This window comes from Dromaius novaehollandiae, chromosome 7 (assembly GCF_036370855.1).
Source record: "Dromaius novaehollandiae isolate bDroNov1 chromosome 7, bDroNov1.hap1, whole genome shotgun sequence".
NCBI lineage: Eukaryota > Metazoa > Chordata > Aves > Casuariiformes > Dromaiidae > Dromaius > Dromaius novaehollandiae.
This window is the reverse complement of record NC_088104.1, coordinates 41,449,195-41,476,824: the sequence shown is the minus strand read 5'-3', so window position 1 is coordinate 41,476,824 and position 27,630 is coordinate 41,449,195. Positions and strand designations below refer to the sequence as shown.

Sequence of the window (27,630 nt, the reverse complement as noted above, 5' to 3'; positions counted from 1 at the left end):
TTAAAGCATGTACGCGTTTTACATTCGTAAGCAAAACACTCCAATATAGACAATTTGCCTCCAAGAGAAACGATACAAAAGTATTTTCCATTTCATTTAATGCACTACTGGAACGAATGTGGGTATATAGTGATGAACGTACTCTAGTCAGCAAACGCTTGCGAAACGCACTGGCAAAATGTATTATTCCCCTTTAGTGACCAGTATACATATAGGATAATTCCCTGTTATTCCCGTCAGCTTCTCTGTTAGGTGAAATAGCTGAAGGGTATATTGGCAGCCTGAATCCTGATGTTTCCTAATATGTGTGCTTAACATTGCAAATTTAAAACTCTTAAAACAACGTTATCTGTGTATATAATATGCTGCATATATGAGTATTGCTTCTCAATGGAGTGTTAATCCTGGTGCCTAACGGTGGCATTAGCAAGGTCACCAGCATTCAGCAGACCAGCTTTAATTAAGAGGTGCTAGAAGAATGATCCCATTGCACCTGATCTAAAACTTGTCGGGGCCCATGGAAAGGCCCTGGGTGAAAACGTATCAGGTGTTCCCCATCAGGGTCTACCAGGGAACGTGTACAAAAGAGCTCACGCGCTGTAAATTGTGCTCTGCTGGCGCGGTGCAGACGCGCCAGCGGGCTTCGGCGGGTTTTGCGTGAGCTCTCGCGCTGAGGTTTGCGCTGTTATAAGCCCAACTTTTGTGTGTTATTTTGGCCTTGCGTGCCTGTGAGGATAAGCAGGATTGGGTCTGGTGCTCCGGAAAAGACCCAGTTAGTTTTCCCCTTTCCCCACCGCACTGACTTCTCATGTGCAGGCACTTGGACACAGGATAGCGTGGAAATAGGCTTTTATTGTCATCAGGCGCTGTCTCTGGGTGTAACACTGAGAAAGCAATCTTGTATTTACTTCGAATGTCCAGTTAAGCAACAACAACAAAAAGACGCGCAGCATTTCCATGCCGTTGTAGGCGTTCGATCCCCGCCACCAGCCCTCACCGCGGCCGCAGCGAGAGCAAAGCCGAGAGCCAGTCACGGAACGAGACATCCAGCGCCCGCGACGACGGGCACCGCACCGCCGCCACCTCCCCGCGCCGGCAGCCGCCGGGTGTGTGCGTGTATGTGTGTGTGTGCGTGCGAGGGGGGCGTTTCGGGAGGCGCCGGCCGGCTGCGGGGAGGCCCGGGCCCGCCGAGCGGGCGGCGCGGTCCCTGCGGGGCGCTGGCGCGGCCGCGGTGGCGGTTAAAAATAGAAGTGCTGAATCATGACTCGGCGGGCGGCCGCGGCGGCGCGCGGGGGCAGCCCCCCGCCAACGGCCGCCGCGCCCCCGCCAACGGCTCCCAACGGCCGCCGCGCGGGGTAACCCCCGGCGCCCTGCGCGCGCCTGTGCCTGCGCTGTGGCGAGGCGAGCAGCACCGCGGCGGCGGCGGCGGCACTTGTCCTGTAATCGATTGCCGAGCGTGCTGAGCGGCCCTGGCGGCGCGGGCACCCGCCCCCCCCCTCTCCCTCCCTCCCTCCCTCCCCTCTGCCCGCGCCGTGTCGGCGAGCGGCGGCCGGGGAGCGGTGCGCGGGGCCGCGCGCGCGCCCGCGCGGGGGGGGGGGGGCGGGGCGCGGGCGGGCGGGCGGGTGTTGTGTGTGCGGGTGTGCGTGCGTGTGTGTGTGTGTGAGTGCGGGTGTGTGGCGCGCGCGTGTGTGGCTGCCGGATCGGTTTCTCGGGGTTTGACCAGCTGTCCCAGGCTAACCCTGCTCTCTGAAGATGGAGGAAGTAAAAACAGGATTACCCTTAGCTACAGATCCACTGCCTTAGTTTCCATAGCCAACTGCCGTGCAAAAACACACATCCACTAGGCAGAGAGAGGCGACACTAATAAAAACACAAACAAAAGGGTGATGGAAGTGATTCACTGCGTGCGCGGCTGAGGTAAATCTGCGCCTGGCTTCTTTATTGCTATTTTTCTCTCTCTTTCCTTCTTTCTTTGCCTTCTTGGGCTGGTCGGGGAGGACAGCTCCGTCTGGCGTGCGTGGTGGCTGCGGGGACCTGCGGGGGGTGCGGCGCTCAGCGGAGGGGTCTCCAAGTAAAGTGCGGCTCTGCAGCATCTCCCGCACGGCGGTGGGCTCGAGTGACTTGTTGCTGATAGCCAAAAAAAAAAGGAAAAAAAACCCCAGGAGCAGCGAGCGAGCGAGCCCGGCGGCGGCGGATGCGCGGCGGGGCGAGCCCGGCGCCCGGTCCGTTAGTCAGCGCCGGCCCCAACTGCCATTTCCCTGCGCCCCGGCCGCCGCCGCCACCTGCGGGCGGGGGCGCGGGCCCGGCGCGGCGAGGCAGCCCAACCCCGACCCCCCCCGGCCCCCCGAAATGAGGCAGGACTTGGGTTACTTTGACAGGTTCTGCCGTGGGCGGGGAGAGGCAGGGATGAGGCGAGGAGCCGTGCTTTGCCGCGGCCGCAGAAACACTCCCGGGAAGTTGGCCTGCGGGTCTCCTGCGCGGGTGTGAGTGTGCGCGTCGCGGGGGGGGCTGCCCCCCGCCCCCCCTTCCCCAGACCCCGCGTTTGCCCCTCTGCGCCAGCTTCCTCGCCGCCTCGTAAGGAACCGGTGGATCAAGTTTTTCTCTCTCTCTCCTGCTTAATCGCATTGCTGTAGCACCGGCTGACCTGCCTGCCTCCCTCCCTTCCTCCCTCCCTCTCCCCCTCTCTTTTTGTTCTTCATCTTCCTTGAAAGTATGTGCCATTCCTGAGCGAGTTTCCCAGCCGGCTCATCCGCGGGCTGCCGGCCGCCCTGCGCCGCATGCCCCACCTGTAAGTGCCGGGGGCGGCCGGCGGGCGGGGTGCTCTCCCCCTCTCCCCTGTCTCTCTCCCCCTCTCCTCATTTCCCCCCTTTTTTTCATTTAAACTTTCCCCATCTCGCTGTATCTGCAGCACGAGCAGGGAAAAAAAAAAAAAACTATCTCCATTCGTTGTGGAGAGGGAGGCTTAGCAGCTGGGATTTGCCATCGCAGCCTGAAAATGGTGACCAAACTTTTTTTTTTTCCTTCCCCCCCTCCTTCTCCTCCTCCTCCTCCCCGCTGTAAGAAATAAAAAATAAAAATCCGACAGTGTTTTAATTTTGGTTACGGATGTTTCTGTGTTTCTTTTTGTCTTCCTTTCTCTTCCTCCTCCCTTCCTCCCCTTTCTTTCCTTCCACTTCATTGGCTGGGATGATCTTTCCCTGTTGCTTCTGATGTTTCTTTCTTTTTCTCAGTGTGTGCCTGCCTACCTGGACTAGGGGGAAGATAAGGTAATTTTGAAAGGCTTGAGGAGGCTGCTTACCTGTTTTGAAAACTTTTTGGAGATTTCTTTTAAAAAGTCGTGTAAAAATCAGTAATTGAAGAGAGTTTGATAGCAGCTGGGCAGGTTGAAATTTAAGTGTTATGTGCTGAATGCCTTGGGAATTTGATCTGCTTTATACCAAAGAAGAACACAGAGAAAAGTATTTATTTATTGGGGGAAGGGGGGGGGGGGAAGGAAAGCGGGTTAAGGGAGGGGGAGGGAAGTGGTTTTGGAGACAAGAAGTGAAGCTGCCTGTTTTCCAGTAAGTAATGGAGAAATTCCAGGAGCCAAGGCTAAATATACTTGGCGATCAATACAGAAATGGCTCATTGTGAATAATTTAGCTGCCTGGTGCAGTGAGAGTTTTGAAACTAAAGGCAAAAAAAGAGGCCGTAGAGGGAGAGAGGAAATAAAATTCTCCTCTGGTCATGTCAGTTTTTTAACTTTTCCACTTAAAAGAACATAGTTATGATTATCGATCTCTCCTTCTCTCTTTTTTTTTTCAATATATATCAAATGATAGCTAGGGGGTGTCATTCTATACAGTTACTTGGGTTTCTGGAAAGTAATAGCTTGTTCTGTGTCAGCAAAGTGTTTCCAGAAACTTTTAAGATTGCCTCACGCCACAAAATGCATGATCTAGAAGTCTTAACAGTGACGCTGAGCCCCGTGCTGTGGCACATAAATAAGGTTAGGATGAACAGGTGTGGGTACAGGTGTGTGTGTGTGTGCGCGCGTGCATGCGTGCTGGCGGGAGAGTGGTGGTGTGAGATGGTTAAAGAGTTGCCATAACTCTGTCCAAGGAGGCTGGACACTGGAGAGTTTTATTTTGCTTAGAACAGGATGGAGTCTCTGGGAGTCCGTGTGAAAAGAGCAATTGTTAATAGTCTCAATCTCCTCAAAGTCTGTTCTGGCTGTGAGAACTGATAATTGATAAAGCATTACAATCCCAGCTCGAACAAAACAGGCGGAAGCTCAGGGGAAAAAAAAAATCTCAAATCAGGTAAAAATGTGAGTGGGGAACAGAAAGGGGTGTACTCAGACCAAGATGATCCCAGGGCAGCCTGTCCAGGAGACAGCTGAATTTCTCCACTCAGGTAATTTGCAGAAGGAGTTCAGTGATTTGCAAATGAGCACATGCAGTACACCTGTGTGTTTCTCTAGGCAGCGGTTGCAACAGCAGTAAAATGGGTAACTACTTAGGGCTTTAAGTAAGTTTAATCATTTAATGGTTGATACTGACAGGCGTCTTTGAGGGTGTACTTTTCTGCCTTGCAGCACTGCACTTTGACTATGGAAGCAGAGGCTGCTGATGGATATATAACATGTAAGTAGTCATTTTATTTAATTATTCTGAATTACTTTCCTTTTCCCGCTATCCTGTATAATGCAGGCACCCGAAACTTTATCTTCCTTGTGTATGATCTTTGCTTTAAGGTGACACTGAATTAATAGCGTTCAAACATAAACTTTGTGTGTGCCCGAAAAATGTGTGTGTATGGGTGCAAGAGTGGGAACGCATATGTTTAAATATTTGCTAAGGATGAATGAACTTTGCAAAAGAGAGAGTTCATTTTCAGAAATTCAAATTGCAGCCAAAAGCTTTACAGATTTTTACTGCATTTCTCCTGTTTTCTGTGTCAGGGCAAAATATCTTAGTTTGTTTAAATGCATTGTTTAGCTGTCAGTTAACCGAAAGCTTTGAGGGAAGCTCTGTACTGAAAAGTACTACTTCAGTCTTCCCTTGCCCAGTCCTGATTCTCCGTGCTTGCAAATGTGAGAGTAAATACTAACTTCTGAGAGAGCAGCAGCTGGGGCAAGGTTTTCCCCAGTGTGTGCATGTAAGACTGATGATAGATTTGAGGGGACTCTTAAAATCGGTCCATCGCATGTTTACTTGTGGCACTGAGCACCCAGTTTCTGCAGACTTTGGAAGACGCTGCTAGTGAAGGAAGGGCAGGCAAGGGCGACGGGGGAGTGAGTGGGTCGCAGCTCTTTTTCGTCGGGTTGCTCTGCTGAACGAGGGGATGGAAACTTACGGGTGACTTGTTTTGTGAAAGCAGGTGACAATGAGCTTTCCCCCGAAAGGGAGCACTCCGACATGGCTATTGACCTCACCTCAAGTACACCCAATGGGCAGCATACCTCACCGAGTCACATGGCAAGCAGTAAGTCTCTTTTTAAATGTGTTTCTCTCTAGGAGCGTGTTTGGGTTAGCCGGGTCCTTGGCTTGCGTAGTAGGTCTTCACCACTGCTGTAGGCTTTGCTAATAAAAGAAGAGAAGGACGGGTCAGATTTGTTCTCGTTCTTGCTGGTGTCTCATCTAAACATGAACGGGATTGCTAGTCTGAACTATCCCCAGGTGGCATTTGAGAGCTGGTCCTTACCTGTTCCAGGTAGGAAAACACTAGGCTTCACTTGTCCTGGTTTTGTTTCAACAGGTTTTGAAATCCAAATGGAAATGGGTTTTTTTTGTTTTTTTTTTTGTTTTTTACTGTACTTCCAAAACCACCTTACAATAGCTCTATTTAAAGACAAACATGTTTTATTTACAAAAAGGCTTTACTCTGGCAGAAATATAAAGTTAAAATATCTGGGTTTGCTGGCAGATTGTATTTTATTATTCCATATAGAAACTTCAGCATCGTATTCATTACGTTAGCTTTGCCTTGGCAAGTCCAAAAGATGGCCAGGATTACTGGAAATTTATGGCACTCGGTAGCTGACTCTTTAACAAACTGAAAGGATTTTGTTTTAGAATGTCAAGGGAGAAAATGAGAAAATGTAGAGAGATTTGGGAGTTTACAGAGAGTGTCAAGTGCTCATAATATTTTTATAATTATGTTTCATGCTGTTTTTTGGAGGTGGATAGATGTAGTTTACATGCATTTCATAAAACCAACATCCTTCTTATTTTACTGTGGGTTTTTTTTTTTTTTTGGAGAGTGCCAAAGCTTGTTTTACTGTTGGTTACAATGTTATATCAAGGTATTTACCTTAAAGTACCTCTGTACTCATATTCAAAAATAATTTAAAATGTTTTGGTTCCAATGTAGTTTAAGAGGGTTCTTCTGCTGTATGTGTATTAACTTTCTTTCTAGTGTGTATTGTGGATAAATATCTTTACAAAAGAAATGTTTGTGTAATTCCCTACCACATACTCTGAAAGAAAAAGAGAGCTTTTAGGGCAGCTTGCTTTAAAATACCCCCCTGTATTGCCTTTGGTCTTTCTTACTGAGGAAAAAGATGTTACTTCCCTTTAAGAATTTCTTCTTTCCTCCTGCAAATTATGAGTAAAACGCAGATTTTATGAGCCTTTAAAACTGAGGGTTATTATGAAGATCTGCAATTATATACATGTTGCTAGAGAATATGATTGCTAATACTCTGGACTGAACTTTATATGACAACCTATCATAATTCAGCATCTTTAGACAATTCCAATCCTGCTGCACTGGGATTCTGATATATTTTATTATGTTGTAAAAGTTTTACTACTCACTTTCTTCATTTTCTTTGTTTCCTTTTTTATTAATGGGAAGGCTTCACTGGAAGGGGAAAAATCTCCCTGTGTTAAATCTTCTTTATAATCTAGACTAAAAACCAGAGTAAAATTAGGGAATAAAAAGATCTAGGATGAAGTCATGCAGAAATGCTTTAACACATTCAATATTTTGGTGTTCACCGTGTTAACATTTTCAATGATTTTTAAGCTTCGTTAGTTCTTGCAACACACATGTATCTACAGCCTCAGTGAACGTGTTTTTTTTGTTTTTTTTTTTCTTTTAAATATATTTTGTGGTATCTCACAGGTGTCTTCACTACTTTCATCACTGGTGCTCCTGGTGCTCTGTGTTAAGGATGTGCTGCTGTTGACAAATTATGGACCCTGTCTAGCATTCTTAAGCCAAGCAGAACTTGAGCTTCTTAAATTTGTTGCAATTTATTTATTCTTAGGAAGCATCAGAATGTTTTCTTGAAGAGAGGCGGTTTGTTCTGTGTTAAACTTGGAAGGTATTGATTACAGGTTGTCAGTTCTCGTTGCAGTTGCTACCTTGGTTCACTTACGTTTTTCGGCCAAATCTTCAATCTAGCGTGTATAGACTTAATCATTGGGCTGTGCCTTAGAGCTTGCCACCTGTTTTGCTGGGTGAAGGAAGTCTTTTCAGAGACTTTTTTTTTTTCCTCTCTCTTTTGAGATGGAAGGGGAAGACTAAGAAGAAATGGCTGTTCAAAATATTTTGTGTGAATTTGGTAGCTGTTGTTGGACTGATCCATCATCAGTCTTGCTGAGGCGCTGTGAGGCGGCCCATGAAGCAGTGATTCACTGTAAGCAGAGGAAATGGCCGTACTGTATTTAGGCGTAGATTTAGGCATAGTTTGATGTCTAGTGGAGTCACTGGAGAGACTGATCTCCTGTTGGTCTGCCATTATAGTGAAACCTAGGGCACGTCATCCCAGCTGAGCAGGTTTACTAAGGGATGAAGTGGCACATAAGGTGGTGCATGGATGAGACCCCAAACGTTTCACTCCCAGTTTTGTCACCAGCCGTCCCTGGAAGATGAACGGCCCTGTTTTGTTGTGTGCTCAGGATATGCACCTGCAGGGTACGGAGCAAAGTTCTGACCTTTGTTCTTGCGTTCCATTGAATCATTTTGAACCGCAGCTCTTAATTTGGCCTTAATTTGTGTCTGGCTCAAACGGAGACAAAACCATAAGAGGCAAATTTCTTGGACCTGTACTGAAACAACTGCTCTCCCAGCAACATTAAAACTATATGCTAGGTGAAGAGTTTTCTATGTTTGTTAGCCCCTGGCAATTCCACGTTAGTAAGCGTTCTGGCTGGGCTACTGATGTTTTTGGGTTCTGTTCCAAAAGGTTTCAGGTTAAATATTTTGGCTTATGTTGGAGAGACGTCTACTGCATCCTCTAACCTATTAGCATTTTCAGGTACCTAAACTACATGTGTAGGTTATGGATGGGGCTGAAACTCAATTTTCCTTGTGAATGAGATGATCCTGAAAGATAAATCACAGTAAATCACCTGTCATAGCTAACTAATGATCTTACATATACCTCACAGTATGCATCCGCCTTTAGCGGAATACTGTATGTACACTGGCAGATGCTCCATTCTAAAATACTTTATTGTAGTTTTTCGTAAGTAAAGATTTCAAATAGGTGTAAATAGTCAAACTTGAATAGGTAGATAGATCATCTCGCTTTCCTCTGTAGTGAGAGACAGATTAGGGCTCTACATGCTGAATAAAGAAGATAGATATATATAGCCCCAAATCTGAAAGTCCAGATTTTCTTTAGATCTTTAGGAAAACTCTTCCAGGGCCTGACATCAAGAGCTGGGTTCAAAGGCCTGCTCAGACTCTTTGAGTTAACTGTGTGTTGGTACTGGAAAGTTCAATGCATGGCCTTAAGCCCTCCTCTAGAGCCCACTGAATTCAAGGGAGTCTGTCTTGTTGCCTTCAGTTAATGTTGGAATGGGCCTTAAGTGATCAGGAATCTCAGAACAGGAGCTGCTATGCTAATGTAAAGGTGATGGGGAATCTGTGTAAAATAGGTTTTTAAAAGAAACAATTGCCAGCCGCCTCCTCATAATACCACGCTGAGCTCTTACTATAGAGTTGTTGGAGAGATTTTTTTTTTTCCCCCTCTAGGTTAAAAGAGACTTAGAAGAATGTCTCCTTTAGAAACTGCAGGGGCACAGTTGTTTGATTAGTTGACTTGATGACCACTTTTTGTAGGATGAAGGATATTTCTCTGAGACCACTTGCCTGGTATTGTACGGAAAATAATAACAGCAGCTATTAGCATCTGGCAGTGACAGAGGAAATTTCCTCTTAAATTAGAGACTTAAAGGGTGCTGCAGTGGGTGTCCTAGATAACTTTCTTATCTCTGCTTTCATAGACAAAAGGAGCCCTTAAACGAAATGAAGTCAGAACAATCATATATATCAAACCCAACATCTGATATTTGGAAGTGATTAAAATTGTGGTGCACTTTCAAGATGTGTTTGTAATCGCTTAGAAGTGTTACTAAGTTATGAGAAATAATTTATTAAGAAAATAAGCATTGTCAACTGACTCAGTTGCTGAAAATAATGAGGCGATCTAATTTTCTGTGTGCTGGGGAATGGTCGCACCATCTGACAAGATAGCTATGGAGACAATAGTATTAAGTGTGAGTGATTTCAGTAGTAGTATTTAAGGTCAGAATCTGTTACAGAGAACTCGTGCAAGGCCTTTTTATAAGGCAACCAATACTGTATTCCCAGTGATCAGGATATACTACTCCGAACTATCCGATGCAACTCTTTTTGGTAACTTCAGAACCCCAAATCTTTCTTGGTTGCTCTCATTTCTCATCTGGAAGCTGTCATACAAGCTCTGTTTGTCACAGTTGTGTTGCCCTGAGCAAAATGTTTCATGTACCACAGCTGTATCAGCATCACATCTGCGTGGATAAAGGAGCATAACCACGTACTTTGCCTGTTGGAATGAAATTGCATAAAATTAGAGATTGTTTCATGCCTCAGCTACACAGCAAACAGACCTCATCATCCCCAGAAGCTGCTGCCTAGGTGAGTGAGTCTGGATCTTGTATTGGGGTTCTCCTTGACTCTCTATGTATTTTACACTAGCATGAAGTGACTGAGGCTGAGCCTCTGCAGGAGGCTTTCCTTTAGGGATGGTGATTGAAGCTCTCTGGGCTGGGCTGCGGGGGGGAAACTGAATTAGTGCTTTGAGACAGTCACTCCCCAGCCACATGCACTGGTGCATGAAGAATTCTGGCAGCCAGACTGTTGTGCTCTGAAGTGGGGATTCAGGTCTCCAGTTCTTTCAAAGAACTGTAAAGTGTGAAATGCTGCATATGGTGCTAAACTCTTGGACTGGATTACCTCATGATGCTGTGGAGTCTCTTCCCTGGAGGCCTTGAAGAGTAGGATAGACAACATCCATTGCTCTAGGTATCTTTGGCCCTGCCTCGGTGCAGGGAGGTGGACTTGAGATGTCCTCCAGTTTTTTGTGTCTGACTCTCCAACCCACACACAGTTTTATGCTTAGAGAGCTCAGCTGTGGCATTTCCCAATGCTGTCCCCTGCAGAAGCGGCTGTGGGTTCACAGGCTGAAGGGCAGTGAAGATGCCCGATGCCAAGATGAATTTAGACACAAGGGCTGAGCTCAGTAGAGTGTGGTAGGGAACTGGAAAAAGTGAGCTGCGCTTACACTCTTTTACACTTACAGAAGCATTGATTTCACGTCGGTGTTTTAACCTTAGACTCTCTGAGAACTGCTGGGGGGGGGATAATACTCATGCAAGTTTAAGCCAATCAGTTTAGTTTTCATGAATTTAAGGAAAAGAAAAAGAGATGATAGGGCTTTAAACAAAAATCTAGATTTCTTTTTTTTTTTTTCCACATGCAAGGAAAGAATTGAAGCCCTGAAGAGTAGTGTTACAGTGATTTTAAAAATGGTTGCCTAGAAGTGAAATACCTTGGATTAGTGTAGCTTTATGCACACCAAGTTAGATTCTTCACATCGTTATGGTTAAAATCATGAAATAATTTTTCTGATACAAGCTCTGTGCATAGGTGACCCCCAGGTAGCCACCGAAACTACTTAATAGTTGCGTAACTGCTGTTGGTAGCTCACACCCCAATGGGGAAAGGTCCTCCTGTGTGTTTTTCATATCTTCTGTCAGTATCTCTCAGGCATTCCCTATGGAATCAAATACTTGTCTGTAGAAACATTCCTCTTCCTTGGTGAGTGTTATAATGAGGGTGGAGTGAAATGATCAGCTAATCTGATTAAATACGGTTTTATTCCTTCTGGTGGAACTCTCCTGAGAGGTCATCTGCGCAGGCTTTGTTACAGCACACACCTTTCTCAGGGAGCTTCTGTTATTTTCTTGGACTGTCAAGTTCAGTTAACTTTCTTCGGCACACGCCCTGTTACAACACTGGGTGCTCTTGCTTGCTTTGTAGTCAGCATGTTTTCAAATGTTTGCTTCGGGAACTTCAGTTTCTTTTCAGACATGCAAAAAAAAAAAAAAAAAAAAAGTGCAATCCTCATCTTCCTTGAAATGCAGTGCTTTGATAGCAGCTGGATGACTAGCTATCCATTATAGAGCACTCTATATCTTTCCCACTGCCAAATCTGGGGGAGGATGCAGCTTCTGTTGAAATCAATGGGCGCTTTCTCCTGGGAAACTGGATCAAGGCCTTGTTTCCCATTCCTGTGGGACATCGGCTCTCTCTGCCTCGCCAGCTAAATGACAGTTTGCGGGGCTGGGTTTTGTAGCTGGTAATGCAGCTACCTGTGTTGATTTTGTGCGTTCCTGAAATAGGAGGGTGAGCCATGCTCATTCTCCTACCAGTGCTAGAAGGGAACTTGGAAGGAGAGGTGTTTATTCTAGCCAGGAGGAAAAGACGTAGCCCTCTTCTGCTTTTTCCTCGGTAATCTCAGTGAATGAAACTCCTTGGGGGATCCACCTCGAGGCGGCTCCGTAGAAGATTTGAGAGAACGCGGTGCCGCTGCTCTCTGTAGTGACGAGGCCGGTTGCCAGCCCGTGGTGCTGAGCCTGTGCCACGGCAGGTTGTCCCTTGCCTCGAGCAGGGAGCGCTGGTTCGGAGTCCAGGCGCCTGGCTGCAGCATCCCAATGGGAGGAAGCGCAGCTGCCTGCTATCCGCGAGAAGCGATGAGGCTTGACAGATACGGCTCTGGGCTGGGGGGCAGGAGGCCTGGTTTCTCTTCTGACTCCTGTCAGGATCATGGACGATCATCGTGTCATGTTTCTGTGCCACTTTTTTCCTCTCCCCTTTTTTCTTTTGAGTCGCAGAGGCTGTAGATGCCTCAGTATGGAGGCTTGGATGGCACATATTAGGCCTCGGCAAACGTAGGTATTTTAAAACAGTGTCTGCTTTGCTTAGATTTTTTTTTTTTGTTTGCATTTAACTTTTACAACCCCACAAATAGATGCACACAGATGTACCTTAATGCCAGCATAGCTTGTTTCCTGTCCCATGCAGGCATAATTGCGGTGGTTCTGAAGCACCCTGTGCTGATGTGATTACATTAGAGTGACCGCAGCGTTTTAACTCTTCTTATACAGCTGAGCGTTACCAAGTCTGCGTGTGGACAAACCCCCTAGTTACACTGCCCAGCAAAATGTGCCCTTGATCTGGAGCCAGGTCTACATTACCGGCTTCTGCTGGCACCGCTGTGTCAGCCTGTGGCTTTGAAGGGCTGTAATTCCTCCTAGACGGAGCGATGCTGGCAGAAGCTCCTGCTGTAAGTGTAGCCCGGGCTGGCAGGGTCACCTGCCAGTAGTGATACAGGTGGTTACATTGGAGCATGTCATAAAATAGGAGCCGCTGTTCCCGGAAAAGGTTGGTGGTGATTCTTCCCCCTCATTTGTGTGCAGATAGGTTATCTGAAAAAACTTCTGCGAAGAAGAACCTCCTTTTCTTTAACTGACTCTTGCTTTCTCCACACATGTTATTTTTGACTCTGCTTTCCAGTTTTTGGGTTTATGTTCCATTACTCATTTGATTCCACGTGTATGGTAGAGGCATAGCACTACAGAGGTGGTGAACTCCGAGTGCATCATACTTGTCCTTTTAGCTCGCAATTGCTCTGCACTCTCCCTGCTCAGAGAAGTCGCGGAGCTCTGAATCTCCGCTGTGGTGCATTGGTGGACACGTCCCAGTGAAGGTGAGTTTACTGGTCAGATGCACTAATGCCTTCAGGAACGGGGGGAATACCTGTAGCTCACTGGAGGTCGGTCATAGGGCCAAACCGCTCTCAGCACCAGTGTGGAGGCAATGAATATCTGCATATACTAGCCCGTAGGTGAACAAGAGAGACAGCTGAGTTTCGGTGCGTAATCTCCCTAAATTTCCAGTGAGGAATAGTTTGTTGTTTATCCCCTTTGTTCCCTTCTACTTGGGGGGGGGGGGCGGGGGGAAGTTATCCTAAAGATCTGCTTGCTCTGACCTTCCACAGTAGGCCAGAGCACTCCTCTTGGCTCCTCCTTAGTTGTGTTTCCCCTTCAGCCTCCAAAAAACCCAAATTCCATTGGAACACAGTGATGTTGTCCTGCTTTTTTCAAGGGACCTTCTGGTCCCTCTCTCTGTGAAGGCTGTGTTGGTCAGTGGGCTGGTTGGAGAAGACTGTTATATGCCCAAGTCCGTGTGAATTTTTCTTAAAATTGCTCTGACTTAGGAACGTGCATGGGTGCAGTTGTGTGAGAATTCCTACCTGCTCTTTCCTAGTCCAAAGCTCAGCCTTCAGACACTTTGCGATGCCCTCTACAAGCAAATGTGCTCTCTTAGGTACCAGTCTTCCTATAAAATACAAACTGAGAGTGTTTTTGGTAACTGTGTCTGTGCTTCCTTTAAACTCCAGCAGTATGAATTAAATGCTAGCTTCAGTCCAAAAAGCAACAAACAGGATTGTGTGAATTCCCGTCTTTTGAAAATGAAAGAAGTTGCCTCTTTCAGTATGACAAAAGCAAGTCTCTTTACACAGAAGAGGTGTGAGATCTGTTCATTTGGGGAAGAGTAGCTATTCTGTTAAAGTCATGGATAGTTTAGAAGTTTCCAAGAAAAAGTTGCAGTAGATTCAAGTCCTTACCAAGTTATCGAACCAGCTTTGTGACAGGGGGAAAAAGGTTCAGGCAGAAGAAGAGAATAGGGTTTGGTTTTGGTGGTGTGGGTGCTTTTTTCTTTGCTTTTCTTTTTCTTTTTTTTTTTCTTTCCTTCCAAATTTATCTCATGATTTCTTGAGAAATTGATAACCTGATTATTTCTATGCTGCTGCTGCTGTGTGTGTTTTGCCCTGTGCAGATAATGTCACCGGAAGGGGAACAAATTATATTAATTAACAGTTTTACATACTGCTTTTAATTGTCTGTTCCTAGGTATGGCCTTGATATTGCATATGCAATTTGGTGGCAAAGGGCCTCTTTTCCTGGAGCGCTGTAAAGTCCGTAATCATCTGGCGCATGTGCAGAGTTTGCCCAAGTATGGATATGTTTTAGAATACACTGTTGTGCCTTAAATTCACACCATGCCTTAATCCTCATCACCTTTCAGGTGTAGACATGTCCTAAACATAGATGTGTGTAATAGTTTTACAGTTTAATCTCCCAAAATTGGGTCAACTTTACCACTTGTTTTGACCTTTCACCAGCACAGGTGGTTCCTGGGTGAGGTTCCTGCCTCTTTGTACAGCTGCATGGAGCTGTCTGTGGTATCAGCTTTACTTGAAACCGTCAATTGAAAATTTTCTCCTGCTTAAATATGCAGGGTTCTCTCTCCATCTGTGTTAGGTATTATCCTTTGGAAAAAGGTACCCTTTTAGGGTTTAATGTGGTAATATCTTCTTGTTACATCAGGCTTTGTCGACAACCCATCTTTAAGAGCTTCACAAAGGAGGCCAGTTGCAGAGATACAAGTGGGCAAAAAAAGTACAGGCTGAAAAAGTGGAGAAAAATGAGAGAAACTAGTATTTGTTTGCTTCCCAGATGAGTTCAACTCCTGTAGGTAGGATGCAGCCAACTTCATCATTTGTGTATGCAGTTTTAAAATGTGAGATGATAGGTAGCTGTCAAGAGTTCAGAAGAACAATATGCTGGCCGTGTATTTAAGAGTTGAGTGCTAGATGATGTTAGCAGACTGAGAACCATGTGAGTTTATTCTTTCATTCTTTTTAATTTGTATCTGTCAGTTGCACAATAATTTCTTTATTTCTCCAAAATCCCATGCGCTTGTATATGAATCCCAAAATTGTGTTATTATCAGTCAGCTGCTTCCAAATTAGCGAATGCCAGGTAGAGAAAGTTGGCAGCTGGAAAAAAAAAAAAAAGAAAATGTGTGCAGCCCTGACGTATGACAAGCCTGGGCACATGTAATGTGTGTAAAAACAAATTAAGGGCACTTTAGAGCATTTCATTCCAAAACAATAGAGATGTACAGGTTTAAAAAATATTAGAATCGTGCAAGTCTTATGAAGTTAGGAAGCCAGAAAGAGGAGAGAGATGTGAATCGTGCCTCTGCTCAAGCAAAAGCTATTAAGCGCCACCCTTTTCAAATGTCAAAGGATTTACACGGGGAAAAGTCATTGGAAGCCAGTCTGTGCTAAGTCTGCCGCTCACAGAACCTACTTTTTTGTTAGATGTTTGTACAAAATCACCTCCCTGCTTAGGACTGTGAGACCAGACATGACTCAGCCTATCAGCATGTAACATGGTTTCAGGTTGCTTTCTTACTGCTCTTGTGTTAAAATGCTGAAAGAAGGTATTTGCTTTTTTTTCCCTCGCACTTCTAAATTGTTTCATTTATTTAATGACATTAGTGCTGTTGTTATTTAAATTTAGCTGCTAACTGGTAACCATTAAATATTTATTAAAAAATCGATAGTAGTGAGATTTTTGCTGTAGTAAATATATATCACATATGTATTCAAAAGCAAAGCAAACTGCAGTGCATTCCAGGAAATAATCTGTACAATGCTCTGTAAAGTACTTGCTCATCTTCATGTCAAGATGCTATATCTGAGTGTCCAGTGCAGCCATTTCTGCAATGGAACCCTCTTCTTTAGCAGCCTGGAACAACACTGCCCAGTGCCTTAGGGAAGCAGTAAAAATAATGTTCTTGATGAAGAACACGAATGATAATTACAGTATGATTATCCAAGGTTCCTTAGTGTTTATGGGCAGGTAGAGCCTTAAGTTTTGTGTCCCGTGTGATAGATGGCACCCTCAGCAGCAGAGCACCGTGCCGGAAGAGCAGAACCATGCTAGGACGTTGGTTCTGCTGTGCTTGTGCCGCTCGCTGTTCTGGTTCCCGAAATGCTTGGATGCTGTTCAGGGCCCCTGTCCGTTGTGTTTCCTTGCCTTTGCTGTGGTGTCAGACTGCCCGTATGAAGCCGCTGGTGTATGAGAGTCCCTCTGAGGAAGCAGTGAAGTGTCGCTTGTTGTGAGGACACTACTCAGATTTGGGTGGAGGAGGGCTGGGTTTGTGAAAGGGAAACTGTTTTGGGGAGAAGGTGACAATGTGGTGGTTGAAGGTGGTGGTCAGACTCCAGATTCTCCTGCTCACCCCGGAAGGTTTTTGCAAAATCATATGTGATCCCTTGTTCCACTTTACTTCTTCCGAGGTCCTGAGATCTTTCTTATTTCAGGGATAGCCCAACTGTGTTGAAAATCCACAGATCAAAATGTCATCTATAAACCAATAATTTTCAAACTATTTAAATTCTTTTAAAAAAATAAATTTTAAAAATTGTTTACAAAATTAAGACCGAGATCTTAACCCACTCTCGGAGGCAGACTAGGGATCACTGGAGGGATATGAACAAGGGATGAGATATACAGGAGACTTGGAGGATGAGATCTACAGGAGACCTGACGCGTGGGGAAGGCAGGTAGCCAATTTCTTCTCCAACTGTGGCCTCTGCATCATTTTCACATGCAGCCGTAAATGGAACGGGCCTTGCGAGGAGGTGACCCAAACTAATTACTCTGGCCAGGTCTTTTTTGGAAGGGGGAAAGCTTCCTTACAAGCTGGCAATGAAAGTTCAATTTATAACCATGACCATAGTTTATAATAATAATTCTAATTATATATATCAACAGTTTAATCTACTATAATGTAATATGGTAACATTTGCTGAGCTTTGGCTGCTTTCAGATAGTGAAAATGTGCTGGTGGCTGTTGGCCGGGATTCAGAAGCATTTGTCAAAATTTTGTGCACTATATGAACAACAAAATTTTGTGTGGATTAAGTAATTATTAATTCTCCCCCATTATCCTTCAGCTAAAACTGCAGCTAACTCATTAACCAAAATTAATCGTAAATAAAGCCGATCTGTTGTTGAGGAGGCTAATTAGAACACTAATTGTGTAATGATGATGCATTTAACTTCAAAATGCAGATTTAAAAGCTACTCCTTTTGGCAGTGCTGGAGCAAGGTGTTCTGAAATAAAGCGGGATGCGTAGTGCTGTCACTGGCCTGGTAATTAATACCACCAGGGCTGGCTGTGTTTGCAGTCTCTTTTTCTGTCCCCTATAGCGCACTCAGAAATGTCCTAATTCTGCCCACGTTGAAGGCAGTGGTTAAACTCCTGTTTGACTTCAGTGGGAAGAAGGTGCTAAGTGTACGTGGAAGTGCTGCTGTGAGATCCCGCGTGTCCTTGGGTTTGCTCTCGCAGCAGTGTAGCCACACGGTGAATCGTGGCCTGCCTGAGCTCTGGGAATACTGGCTGTGCTTGGGGATTTGCTGCTGGCTTGCCATGGAGATGGATCTGGAGTTCCAGGCCAACAAAACTGAGTTGTGACTCACGGTTTAAAAATGATTGAATGAGTAATTTTCCATGCAGTTTCGTTAGGATATCTCTTCCCCCAAGGTTTATTTACTGTAGATTAACTTCTAGCAGTTCTTCACTGTACTATTTAATCTGGAATTTTAAGAAGAAAGGAATTGTTTAAATAGAGTGCTTTTATCCCAAATTGCCAAGATCTAGTGGTAAAATCAGCATCAGTAGTAAAATCAGCAGTTGTACCTGCTTGCCTCCACATGCAGTTTCTTGACTGTTTTTATCTTACTTTTGTCAAAATGTATTAAATGCTGTTTGGGGTTGGGTGTGGGGTTTTCTTTTTTTGTTTTGTTTTGGGGTTTTTTTTGGTATAGAGCTTTATTTTAACAAGCTATCATTTGAATCATTAACAAAGAAATAGCTGTTGGGTACTGAGTACATGATTCACCTTTTCCCATCATTTTCAATCACTCCACTGGTTTTTCTTTTTGACATGATTTGGAGGGAATTACAAAACCGAAACATTGTATTAATCTTGAATGTTCCTGCTACCTAGACTGCAAGGGACTATTGCGCATATATACATTTTACCTATCTTATTTTTAACTTTTCCTCTGCAATTTTTTTCCCGTGCTGCTCGGTTCATGGGGAGAAGAGCCCTGTGAGCATGTTTTAGTTACATCACTAATATCAGAAGGGAGTAATGGGGTAGCTTTGGCAGCAGTCGCCTTCATAGATTGTTGGTGAGCAGATGGCTCACCAAGTTGGCATGCCAACTCCAAACTTTCACAATCATGAGTCAAGTTTTAAATCGCAAGATTGCCTTGCATGCCATGAGATTTGTGTGTGTTTGTTTTAATAAATGGAGTTCTCGGTGATACTTTCTCAATGCTGAGCTGTGTTGTTGCACTGAGGCATGGCTTTTCAGCAGTCTCCAGTGTTGGAAATACCTTTTTCTCTTAATTTAATGAAGGTAGAGACTTTTGTAGGCACTTATCTGAAAATCTTCCTTCTAAGAAAAAGCAGTAACTATCAGAGAATGGACGTAAAAGTGAGATGTGGCAATCCTGGCAATGTCAAATAGTTCAAATGGTTGAGATCGTTCACAATTACTCCTTTAGCGACTTCTGGTTTGTAGGCACAGTAATTTGTCAGAAATTCAATGCTGGTGTCTGTAATTCTGCATGTGCAAATCCATGTTGATTTGTTTGTCTCCTGCGAGTGTACGGCTTGTGTAGTGAGCCAGCATGGAGTGCAAATGTTACATTTTGAGATGCAAGAGTGAGGATTTTCTGTAAGCAAAATGTAGCATTAGGAAAAGAGAGCTTCAGTGCTCAGATTTTCTTGGTATGACTGCAGTGAAGTTCGAAAAGAGTCAGATCTTGATCCACTTAAGAATTTGGACAAATATTAATGGAAGGCTGGAGTTCGGGGCGGGGGGGACAGTGTTACCTACTCCTTCAACTAAAATTAACGTGGACTATGTGGGTTATAATGCATTGTGGGGCCCGTTAGAGCATGATAATTAGAACTTATTTCTAAGTGCTTCCACACAAAGTGTGCTGTTGTAAATGCTAAACAACTGTGTTTCATCCATAATCATGTAATTGGTGTGTGCAGCTAATTAGCATGTGTTCAGTTTAGGCCCAGATTTTTTGGAAATGTCTCCTCTTCTGGTCCTGATTTAGCAAAGCTCTTAAACAGGTGATTAACTCCCATTGGCTTTAATAGGACTTAAGCACATGCTTAATCAGGGCCATTGTGTCAAATCATGTCTCTTGCAGACAATCAGAACAAACTGCCAGAGCAGTAGTAAAAATATCTGTCGGGCCTCCTTAAATTTAGATTAATACTGCTTTAACTTGTGAGGCATTTTGTTTCAGCATCTGAAACTGTGTAAGTCTCTTTTTTTAAGCAAATGCTTATTGTCACAATCTAATTGTATGTATAAAGTTTAAAGATTTTAACTAGCTTGGCAGGAGGCTGTTTACATCAAATCTGCTCAATACACCTTTGAGCTGGAGAAGAAGAAAATACGCATGTGAGAGTGCCTTGCTGGAATATAAATGTCAGCGCTGATAGATATCTATGATAGAAAATTTGTGTGGGAGTAATAATTTAGTAATAAAATAGGTCAAATTAATTCTTATGCTGAAGGGGATACCTTACAATAACCATTTTGTAATTTTATGTTTGACAGTTTGCTCTGCATTATGTGGATAGGTGGAGCTGAGATAATGTAATCCATTTCCAATTGTAAACAAGATTGCTTTAAGAGCTGCTGTAGTAAGATGCATGTTGGCTGACTTTAAGCTGAAAGGTAATTGCCTCTGAATATTAATGTGCATGTGGGGATTTTGTTTTTAATTCTGGGATTTCGTCTTTGCCCTATAGCAGTTCTGGAGAGGCCCTTGTTTTCCCAAACCCCACTTTGCTACTAAACAAAGCTGATGGCAAGTGTTGCACTTTGGGCCTTTTGCTTGTATTTTATGAACTGTGTACCTTGGAGAACGTTGCTTTCTTTTTTTTGTTAACTACCTTTTGAGTAGATTAGGCTATTTGGAGATGCTCTTCTGTGGCCTGCTGTGGCTATGTTTGGTTCTCGGGCTAGGGGAGGAAGGATCGGTTATGAGACAGGGGAGAAGCACTGCACTAATTGAGTCTTAGCCTCTTAGACAAATGAGAGTTAAGGTGCTGATGCTGTGCTCTGTAGCTGGAGAGCTTCCTCTGGAGTGATTCAGGACCTCATCCAAAGCCCACTGCATTCAGTGGGAGCCTTTCCATCTATTTCCACACACTTTGGAGCAGGCCCCTAATGTGAAGGCGAGTTGTAGGTCGTGCAAGTTTTGTCTGGGGCAACATCAGTTTGCTATGTTTATACATGCAGTTGCTTCAGGTCTGGAAGGGAACAGCCGGATTCCAATCAAATCTTGCCTCATCTTTCCCTTAAAATCCTAGCCCTAGGTGTCTATCTGCAATAGCACCTGCTGCTTCCAGCGAGACTCAGCATTGGGTATGGTGGGACTGGTGCTGCAAAGCATGTAAACAACCTGCACTGGAGCAAAGTGCAGTTGAATAGTGTTGCAGCAGATTGATTTTAAAAATCTGTTGTGTGCCAGGTTTTAACTTTACACTTGTTTTTGTGGCACTGGACGTGTGGGCTCTCGTTTGCTACTTTGGGTAATTCATCTAGGGCTGTTTTAAGATGCTACGACCGCCAAGTGCCCCATATGCCCTTCCACCGGAGATGACTATTCCTAAGGCACGCATTTAAAGCAGAGTTCAACATGCCTTTTTCTCTGTAGTAATGCCAGCAGTTCTTCTTAAAAAAAAGGGGGGGGGGGCGTATTTTTAGCTTGGATCAATTCACTGATCCAGTTTACTGCGTGGTCTCACACAGTGAGAGGGTGGTGCCTGAGCAGGAGCAAGGGGTGGGAGCTCCGTGAGCTGATGTTTCTGCAGACAGAAGTACATGGAACTGCGCTTTTGGCTGCATTTAACAGATCTATAAATCGCTGTGGTCGAGGAAGCAGCACGCTGCCGTTCCGCTGCCTCTGCCCTAGTGTGAAGGGTGGTCACCTCTTGCAGAGAGACGGGGCCAGCAGCTGGGAGGCAGCAGCCTCACAACCAGCCCTTTTGCAGATCATCTTAGCTCGTGGGCCACAGATGGACTTGTAGCCTTGTATAATGACTCTAGTTAAACTGTGGGCTGGAGATAGGCAATGTTTATGGGCGGGAACCGCTAAACAGACTTGAATCTTTTGCATTCCTGCATCTTGCACAAACTTTGGGGTCTAAAGCTTTTTGGTTTGGAATAATTTTTAAATATCCATTGTACCCAGTCTCCAGATTTGGTCTGACACCCCTTGTAGTGAAAGGAGTCCTTTGCTCGTTCCATAATTTTTGCAAAGTGATGTGGCTTGTAGCAAAGTTGTTCAATGGGTGCCCCCACCAAAGGATTACTTAGCCACAGAAACATTTGACCGTAGGCTGCTAAGTAGAAAAAGTGAGCGTGTGTGGGTTTGTGAATGTATGTTGCCCATTAAGGAGTCTCATTCTATGTTGGGGCTGCTTCATTACTATGATAAAAATGTAAAAGAATTCTTATAACTAATTAACTTGTTCATTAATGGATTCTGCATCATCTTAAGGGCAGCAGTTGAAAAGAGTCCGTTTAATGAAAGTTGACTGGAGGTATGTACTGTGGCTATTACAAACTTTGTTTTATAATAGCATGTATTTTTCAGTAGCTCCTTGCTATGCTGTAATGTGGTTGGAGTGGGAGAAATAGAAAACTGGCCATTTCCCGGCAGATAGCGATAAGTTTCTACTCAGTCACAATGCTCTACATGCTGTGATAGGTTTATAATTATTATCCTAAGATTGATGTTTTTGGGGGGGAGTGTAAATTTGTGCAGCAGTAATCCATTAAGAAATCAATAATCATTCCATCCTGAAATGCAGTTTCTGTACAACATTATAAATGCACGCCAAAGATTTGAAACTATCCACCCCCCTCCTCCTCCTGCTTCCCTGAACTCCTAGTTCAATGTCCTTCACTGTGTTGGAAAAGTGATTACATGGAAAGACTACTCTTTCTTGTTGGTAAGACAAGAATGATAGTCTTAGCATAATCCTGGCAGTTAATAACTTTTTAGTATGATCTTCGCTTTTCCCCCAATACCCTTTTGGCCGGGAAATTCCCCCTCTTCTCTGCCTCAGTTTCATCCCTGGTAGATAGAGATGATGAAGATTCACACATTGCTTCTCTGCAAAGGACTCTGGAGAGGAAGTGTTGTGTGAGTGCGAAGTCGTGGTATTTGTAGACTTCCTTTTCCTCACTCCTCCTCTTCATTCAGTCTTGGTTCTTCATTTAACATTGCAGAGGGCCGACTGTCAGAGGCTAATGCATCCTGCAGGACATCTCTCTTTACTCTGAATTCTCCTCGGTTGGGCAAACTTGTTTTGAAGTGCTGCTGTAAGTTATCGCCTGTAAGTTATCTAGAGAGCTGGAAACCTATTCTTTTCAGAGTAAAGGTGCTTGTAGCTGGTAATTTATAGACTGTATCACTTATGTTTCTCAGTGGAAGGCTAGATTATACACAGAAGGGCACTCAGCTGGTCCGGTCTGGATCTTTAAAAGATCTGCGGATGGGGCAGGGAGATGCTTTTACTGCAGTAATAAGACACTTACCTACTGACTTGAGTAGACCTTGGCTAAAAGCCACAAAACGGGGTATTTTAATATTGCATTTCCATGTTTTCTGTTTTTACTCTTCTACTTCCTGTATTTTTATTAGCTCTGACGAGCTCATTTCCATTTAAGTTTAAGTTAATATTTTTAGCCAGCTTCACTGTTGGGTGAAAAATGGGGCCATCTTTAATGATAACCTTGCATCTTCTTATAGCCATGATATTTTTGGCCCAGGTCTAATTGCACCCTCCGGTTTCACTCTCCATTTTGTTTTCATCTGCCTCCGTAAAAGCCATGCTCAGATTAAGGAAAATGTGATACCTCAGTGCCTGCCTTATACTCCTCTGAGAACATAATCATTTCTTGCACAGATGCTCAACGGCCTTTTCGGCCTTGGGAGGGAAAGCAAGACTGAAGTGTTCATCACTTCTTTCCTTCTGAGATTTGGGAATGTCAGGTTATGTCCAGAGGTCTGGCAAGTGTTAAGTGTTAGTTTTGTTTGTGTTTTGGCACATGTAAACCTTGGCTTACCAGAGCAGTCCGTGGGAATTCCCACATAGGTTGAATTATTCATCTCTTTCAATGTTCACAGGCTTACGTCTCAGGCAAGGTATGTGAAGAACTGGTAATGAGAGAAACTGGACGTTTAGAAGCCCAACACTGTTTCTTAGCTGCATGTTTGTTCTATTTGTTCAGTCCATTGTCGTGGTAGAGTCCTTCACTGTATTCCTGCTTTTGCATCTTGCACGGGGGAAGCTTTATGTGTGGCTTGACTGTGGGACAGCTTGACTTTAACTGGTTTGCGGTAGAAAGTATAAAGTTGCAATGCTAGTGGGAAAAGGCCCAGGCACACCAGCAAAAAAGGTCAGTCTTGTCAAATGTATTTAATAGGTTTCCACTCAACAGTGACTTTTTGTCTGTGGAGTTGCTTTCTTCTTCTTTAAGACCACTCACTCCACACTGGCTTGTTTTCCCATCAGTCGAGAGTACTTCCTCATTTACCTAAAACTCTTCTTCTTGTCCGGATGCTAATGGCATACAAATTTTGCAAGGCCTGGCACTTTGCTGTGGATTTTGGCTCTCCTTAGGTCCGTACCTTATAGGTCACGTCACCTCTCTGTTGGCCCACATACCAATCTTTCATGCATGAGCATAGTTGTTAATTTTTAAAATCACTTTTTTTTTTTTAATCCTCTTGGTCAGTTTGTGATATAGAGGCAGCAGCTGATTGACAGCTGATTATTCTGCAATGATTTGCTGATGTGCTTATGCAAATGACATGTGGCTTTTCAGCGAAATAGGAAGACGTTATCGCATCTTTTTGGGTTTTACCCATGACCATGTTTTTCCAGTGGTTTGCAGAATGGTGAGCGCTAAAAGCCCAATATCGGCTCACAGGATGCAGAGTTTAACAGATAGGGCTTTATTAGCTCTCAGTTGCATTTGTCTTTACTTCACAAGTTTCTATTTAGTTACCTCCAAGTGGTTATTTTCCAGTGTGGTTTTCTAAGACAAACCATTTTTTGCTCTCTTTTTTGTTTGTTTTTTTGAACTACTAAGAGCTCTGACTCTTATGAGTGTGTATGTGCTGCTGATTGCTTGGATGGCAAGTTACAGAAATCCGTGTAAATTGCTCTTTGGAAAAGAAAATTCTCCAAAGAGAAGTATCTAACAAATTGAATGATTAAGAGATGCCATCTTGATCAATAAATTAGAGAGTTAATTGGCTGCGTACAAAGCCCTTTTAAACAATTCCTCTGAAGATTAGGTTTAAAACTCTTTTCTAGTGGTCTGTGATGCTGTTTTTACAGGCCAGTTTCTTCTGACTTTTTTTTTCCAATTTCCAGACGATATAACTTTTTGTGTTGTTGCTGGGGGGTTCGCAAAGTGAATTTAAGACTGTTTAATAGCAACTTTCCTCTTTTTTTGTGCACTCCGAGGAGAATTCGATGCCCTAATGACTGTGTGCCGCTGCTCTAGAAAACGGTCCGCAGCGACTCTCAGCCCATGGGCAGTAACAGTATTGCAGACATATTGTACTCGCGTCTCTGTCACCTCATTCTTTGTTTCTCATAGCTGTGAGCATTATCCAATCTCCCAAGGGCAACATATTGACCACAAACCAGGTGTTCGAGCCAGTGGTCTTAAACCGCTCGTTCAACTTTATGCATGTATACATAGTTTAAAACCCATTGGAATTTAAGGAGGGGAAGAAATCCTCATGTTAGCGTTAGCAGGCTTTGGATAAGGTTCACATAGGATTCAAAGGTCTCAAAGCCCACTTTAATGGTGAGCAAGCAGTATCCCCTGCTCTTTTAGTAGAGAGTGGGAAAAGAGCTTACCCTCTCTTTTGGCAGGGGGCACCTGTCTTTGAGATGTTTGCCTGGAATATTTTGGGCCTGATTTATAGAGCTGGTGTGAATTGCTAGAACATCTGAAAATGGTTCAGGTGTACCTGAGGTTGAACACAGGCACGCTCTTGAAGAGCTTGTCCTAAGTGACTTAGTCGATGACATGCAGGGAGTTGGTGATGGGCCACAAACAGAAGCTGAAATGAAGCTGAAGTCTTCAGCCATGCATTCACTTCGCCAGACCAGGGCGGGTTTTTGTGTTTTTTTGTGGGTTTTTTTTTTTTTTTGGTGGGGTGGTGTTTTTATGAGGTTTTTGTTGTTTTTAAGATTCACTTCTAAAAAATCCAGGTAAACTGTAAGAAGGAAAAAAGAATCATAACATAAAATCCATAGACTTAAGTAGTTCAAAGCAAAATTCTTTCTCTTCCCTACGTATTTGTCCTGGAAATTCTTCCTGCTTTGGCCGTCTGATGGTGCTCACCAAGACTCATAAGCCAAAGGAAGGTAACACTTCCAAACCATTTGAGCAATGCTGTATTAGAATGGGGAATTCATAGCAAATCTTGTTCTGGCTAATTCTCGCTAGCTCAGTCCTGAAAAGGAGGGGGGAGTAAATCATTGAGTAGGTATATCTTCCATTCAGCGGGAGTTGCACATGATGGGATTATTAGTATTTCTAAACTAAAGCCCCTGACAGATCCTTGGATGCTTAAAGCTGTTGTGATGCTTTACCAGATGGCTCAGAAACTCAGACTGGAATATCTCATTGGCTGCTGCTGAACAATGACATTTCAAACCCACACGTTCATTTGGATTTTAATTTTTAGTAGGATTAAAGCTTTTTGGGATATGGGCTGTCTCTTTCCATATATATGCTCAGCACCTTATGTAGTTTAGATGCTCTTGCAGTGTCTTTGTACTTCATCAACGGCCATGTTATTGATGAAAGAGCAGTGTGAACAGGCGCACGTTATTAACGGCGAACGTGGTTCAGCAAAGTGCAGAAAAGATAAGCATGCAAGTTGTTGGCCCACAACGCGGTGAGTATGACTACGGTGATATGGCAACTGCTCTGTCTTATATCTACTGAAAGTGTGAACAGGTGATTATGCTAAAACATACCGTTTTTGATACTGTATCCCTCTGTTCTCTTCGCTTTTCAAATCTTGTCTTTGAAGCCCCAGTCCTCCAAATACTAATGCATTTGCATAACTGGATACGGTGGAGTGCTGATGTGTATTCCTGTTAGGTGTTGAGCTGTTCAGTCCTGACTCAATAAAGTATTTGAATGAGACCCCACTGCTCTAGGGAAAAAGATTAAAGAAGATTGGTTGTGTTTTACTCCTTTTCGGTCCCACAGTGTTTTGAAAACAGGATGGAGTCGCCCTCTGGCAAAATTTTAAAAATTTTAGGGCCTGCCAAGTTAGGCATCCTTCCCTGACTGCCCACATGGCTGTCCTGGTTTGAACTAGGACCTTTCTGCTACTTCTGACCTGCCTAGAAGAAAGGATGGGAGCATTACTATTAAACTCTATCCCAATCCCCTTAGGGCAAAGATTGCTATTTTATCATCTATGGATATATGGGGTGACAGTAGGTTCCTTGTATAAAAATAGAAGTGTGCACAGATTATTTGGGGATCAGGGGAAGGATTTGAACTTAATATTTTAGAAATAGAAAAAAAATCTTATTTATGACAATTGTTTAAACAATAACAACATTCTGCAGAGCAATGTACCAGGATGCTTTGCCGACAAGTCTGAGAGGTTTCGCTTTCCTTCTGTTTCGTAGGAAAACATCCTGCCCTCACATATCCCCTTCCATTTTCTCTAAGGTAGAAGCATTGGTGAGGAAGAAGTTTGGTTCTGTTGAGAAGAAAGAAAACATTTTATTTTTATGCGCTAGACTGGTACATTCGTTCCCAGTGTTCTTCGTATGATTCATTCTATTTGTACAGGACTGTTGCACAGTATTAAATAATGTGTATGTGAGGAGGGTTTCTCTTAAGCAAGTATTCCCTTGGCTTGTCACAAAAAGCTGACACATGTTCGTTCTTCACTCGGGGAGTTCTGCATCTGTCGACACTTCAGACATAATCAGTTTAGATTTCAGCAGCTGATTAGTGCTCACCTCTAACCAAACTGCGAAGCTGCTCCTCCAAATGGTAACAAATAATATCCTAATTAGTTCTCCGTGTAAAGATAGCAGGAATCTTAGCTGAAAACTACTGATCTCGGAGGCCTTTCTGTTCTAGTCCACTGGCTTTACAGACTGTTGTATCAGCATTTGTGCTGTGCTTTTATTCCCCCGCCTCAAAATGCCTCGCAGAGCAATTAATTACGTACCTGAAGACAGACATTAGGCACACAACAATATTCCATGCACAGTTATGAACGTTTCATTAGTGCCAGTTAATTTATGTATGATTATGAAAGCAGGAGGAGGAATGCT

General features: G+C 43.9%; 1 protein-coding gene across 16 annotated transcripts in view; it reads left to right on the top strand.

Annotated features, from left to right (window-relative positions):
* The first annotated feature begins 1,641 nt into the window (after window positions 1-1,641).
* The window catches only part of IKZF2 (IKAROS family zinc finger 2), a 121,803-nt gene continuing 95,814 nt past the window's right edge, over window positions 1,642-27,630 (top strand). For 4 of the 16 annotated variants that reach the window (XM_064515348.1, XM_026119677.2, XM_064515347.1 and 1 more), the window contains exons 1-3: window positions 2,795-2,998; window positions 4,577-4,625; window positions 5,362-5,466. In XM_064515348.1, coding sequence (XP_064371418.1) covers window positions 2,996-2,998; window positions 4,577-4,625; window positions 5,362-5,466 — 157 coding nt within the window. In that variant the 5' untranslated portion in view covers window positions 2,795-2,995. The other 12 variants (XM_026119842.2, XM_026119598.2, XM_026119755.2 and 9 more) reach the window with 9 other exon arrangements.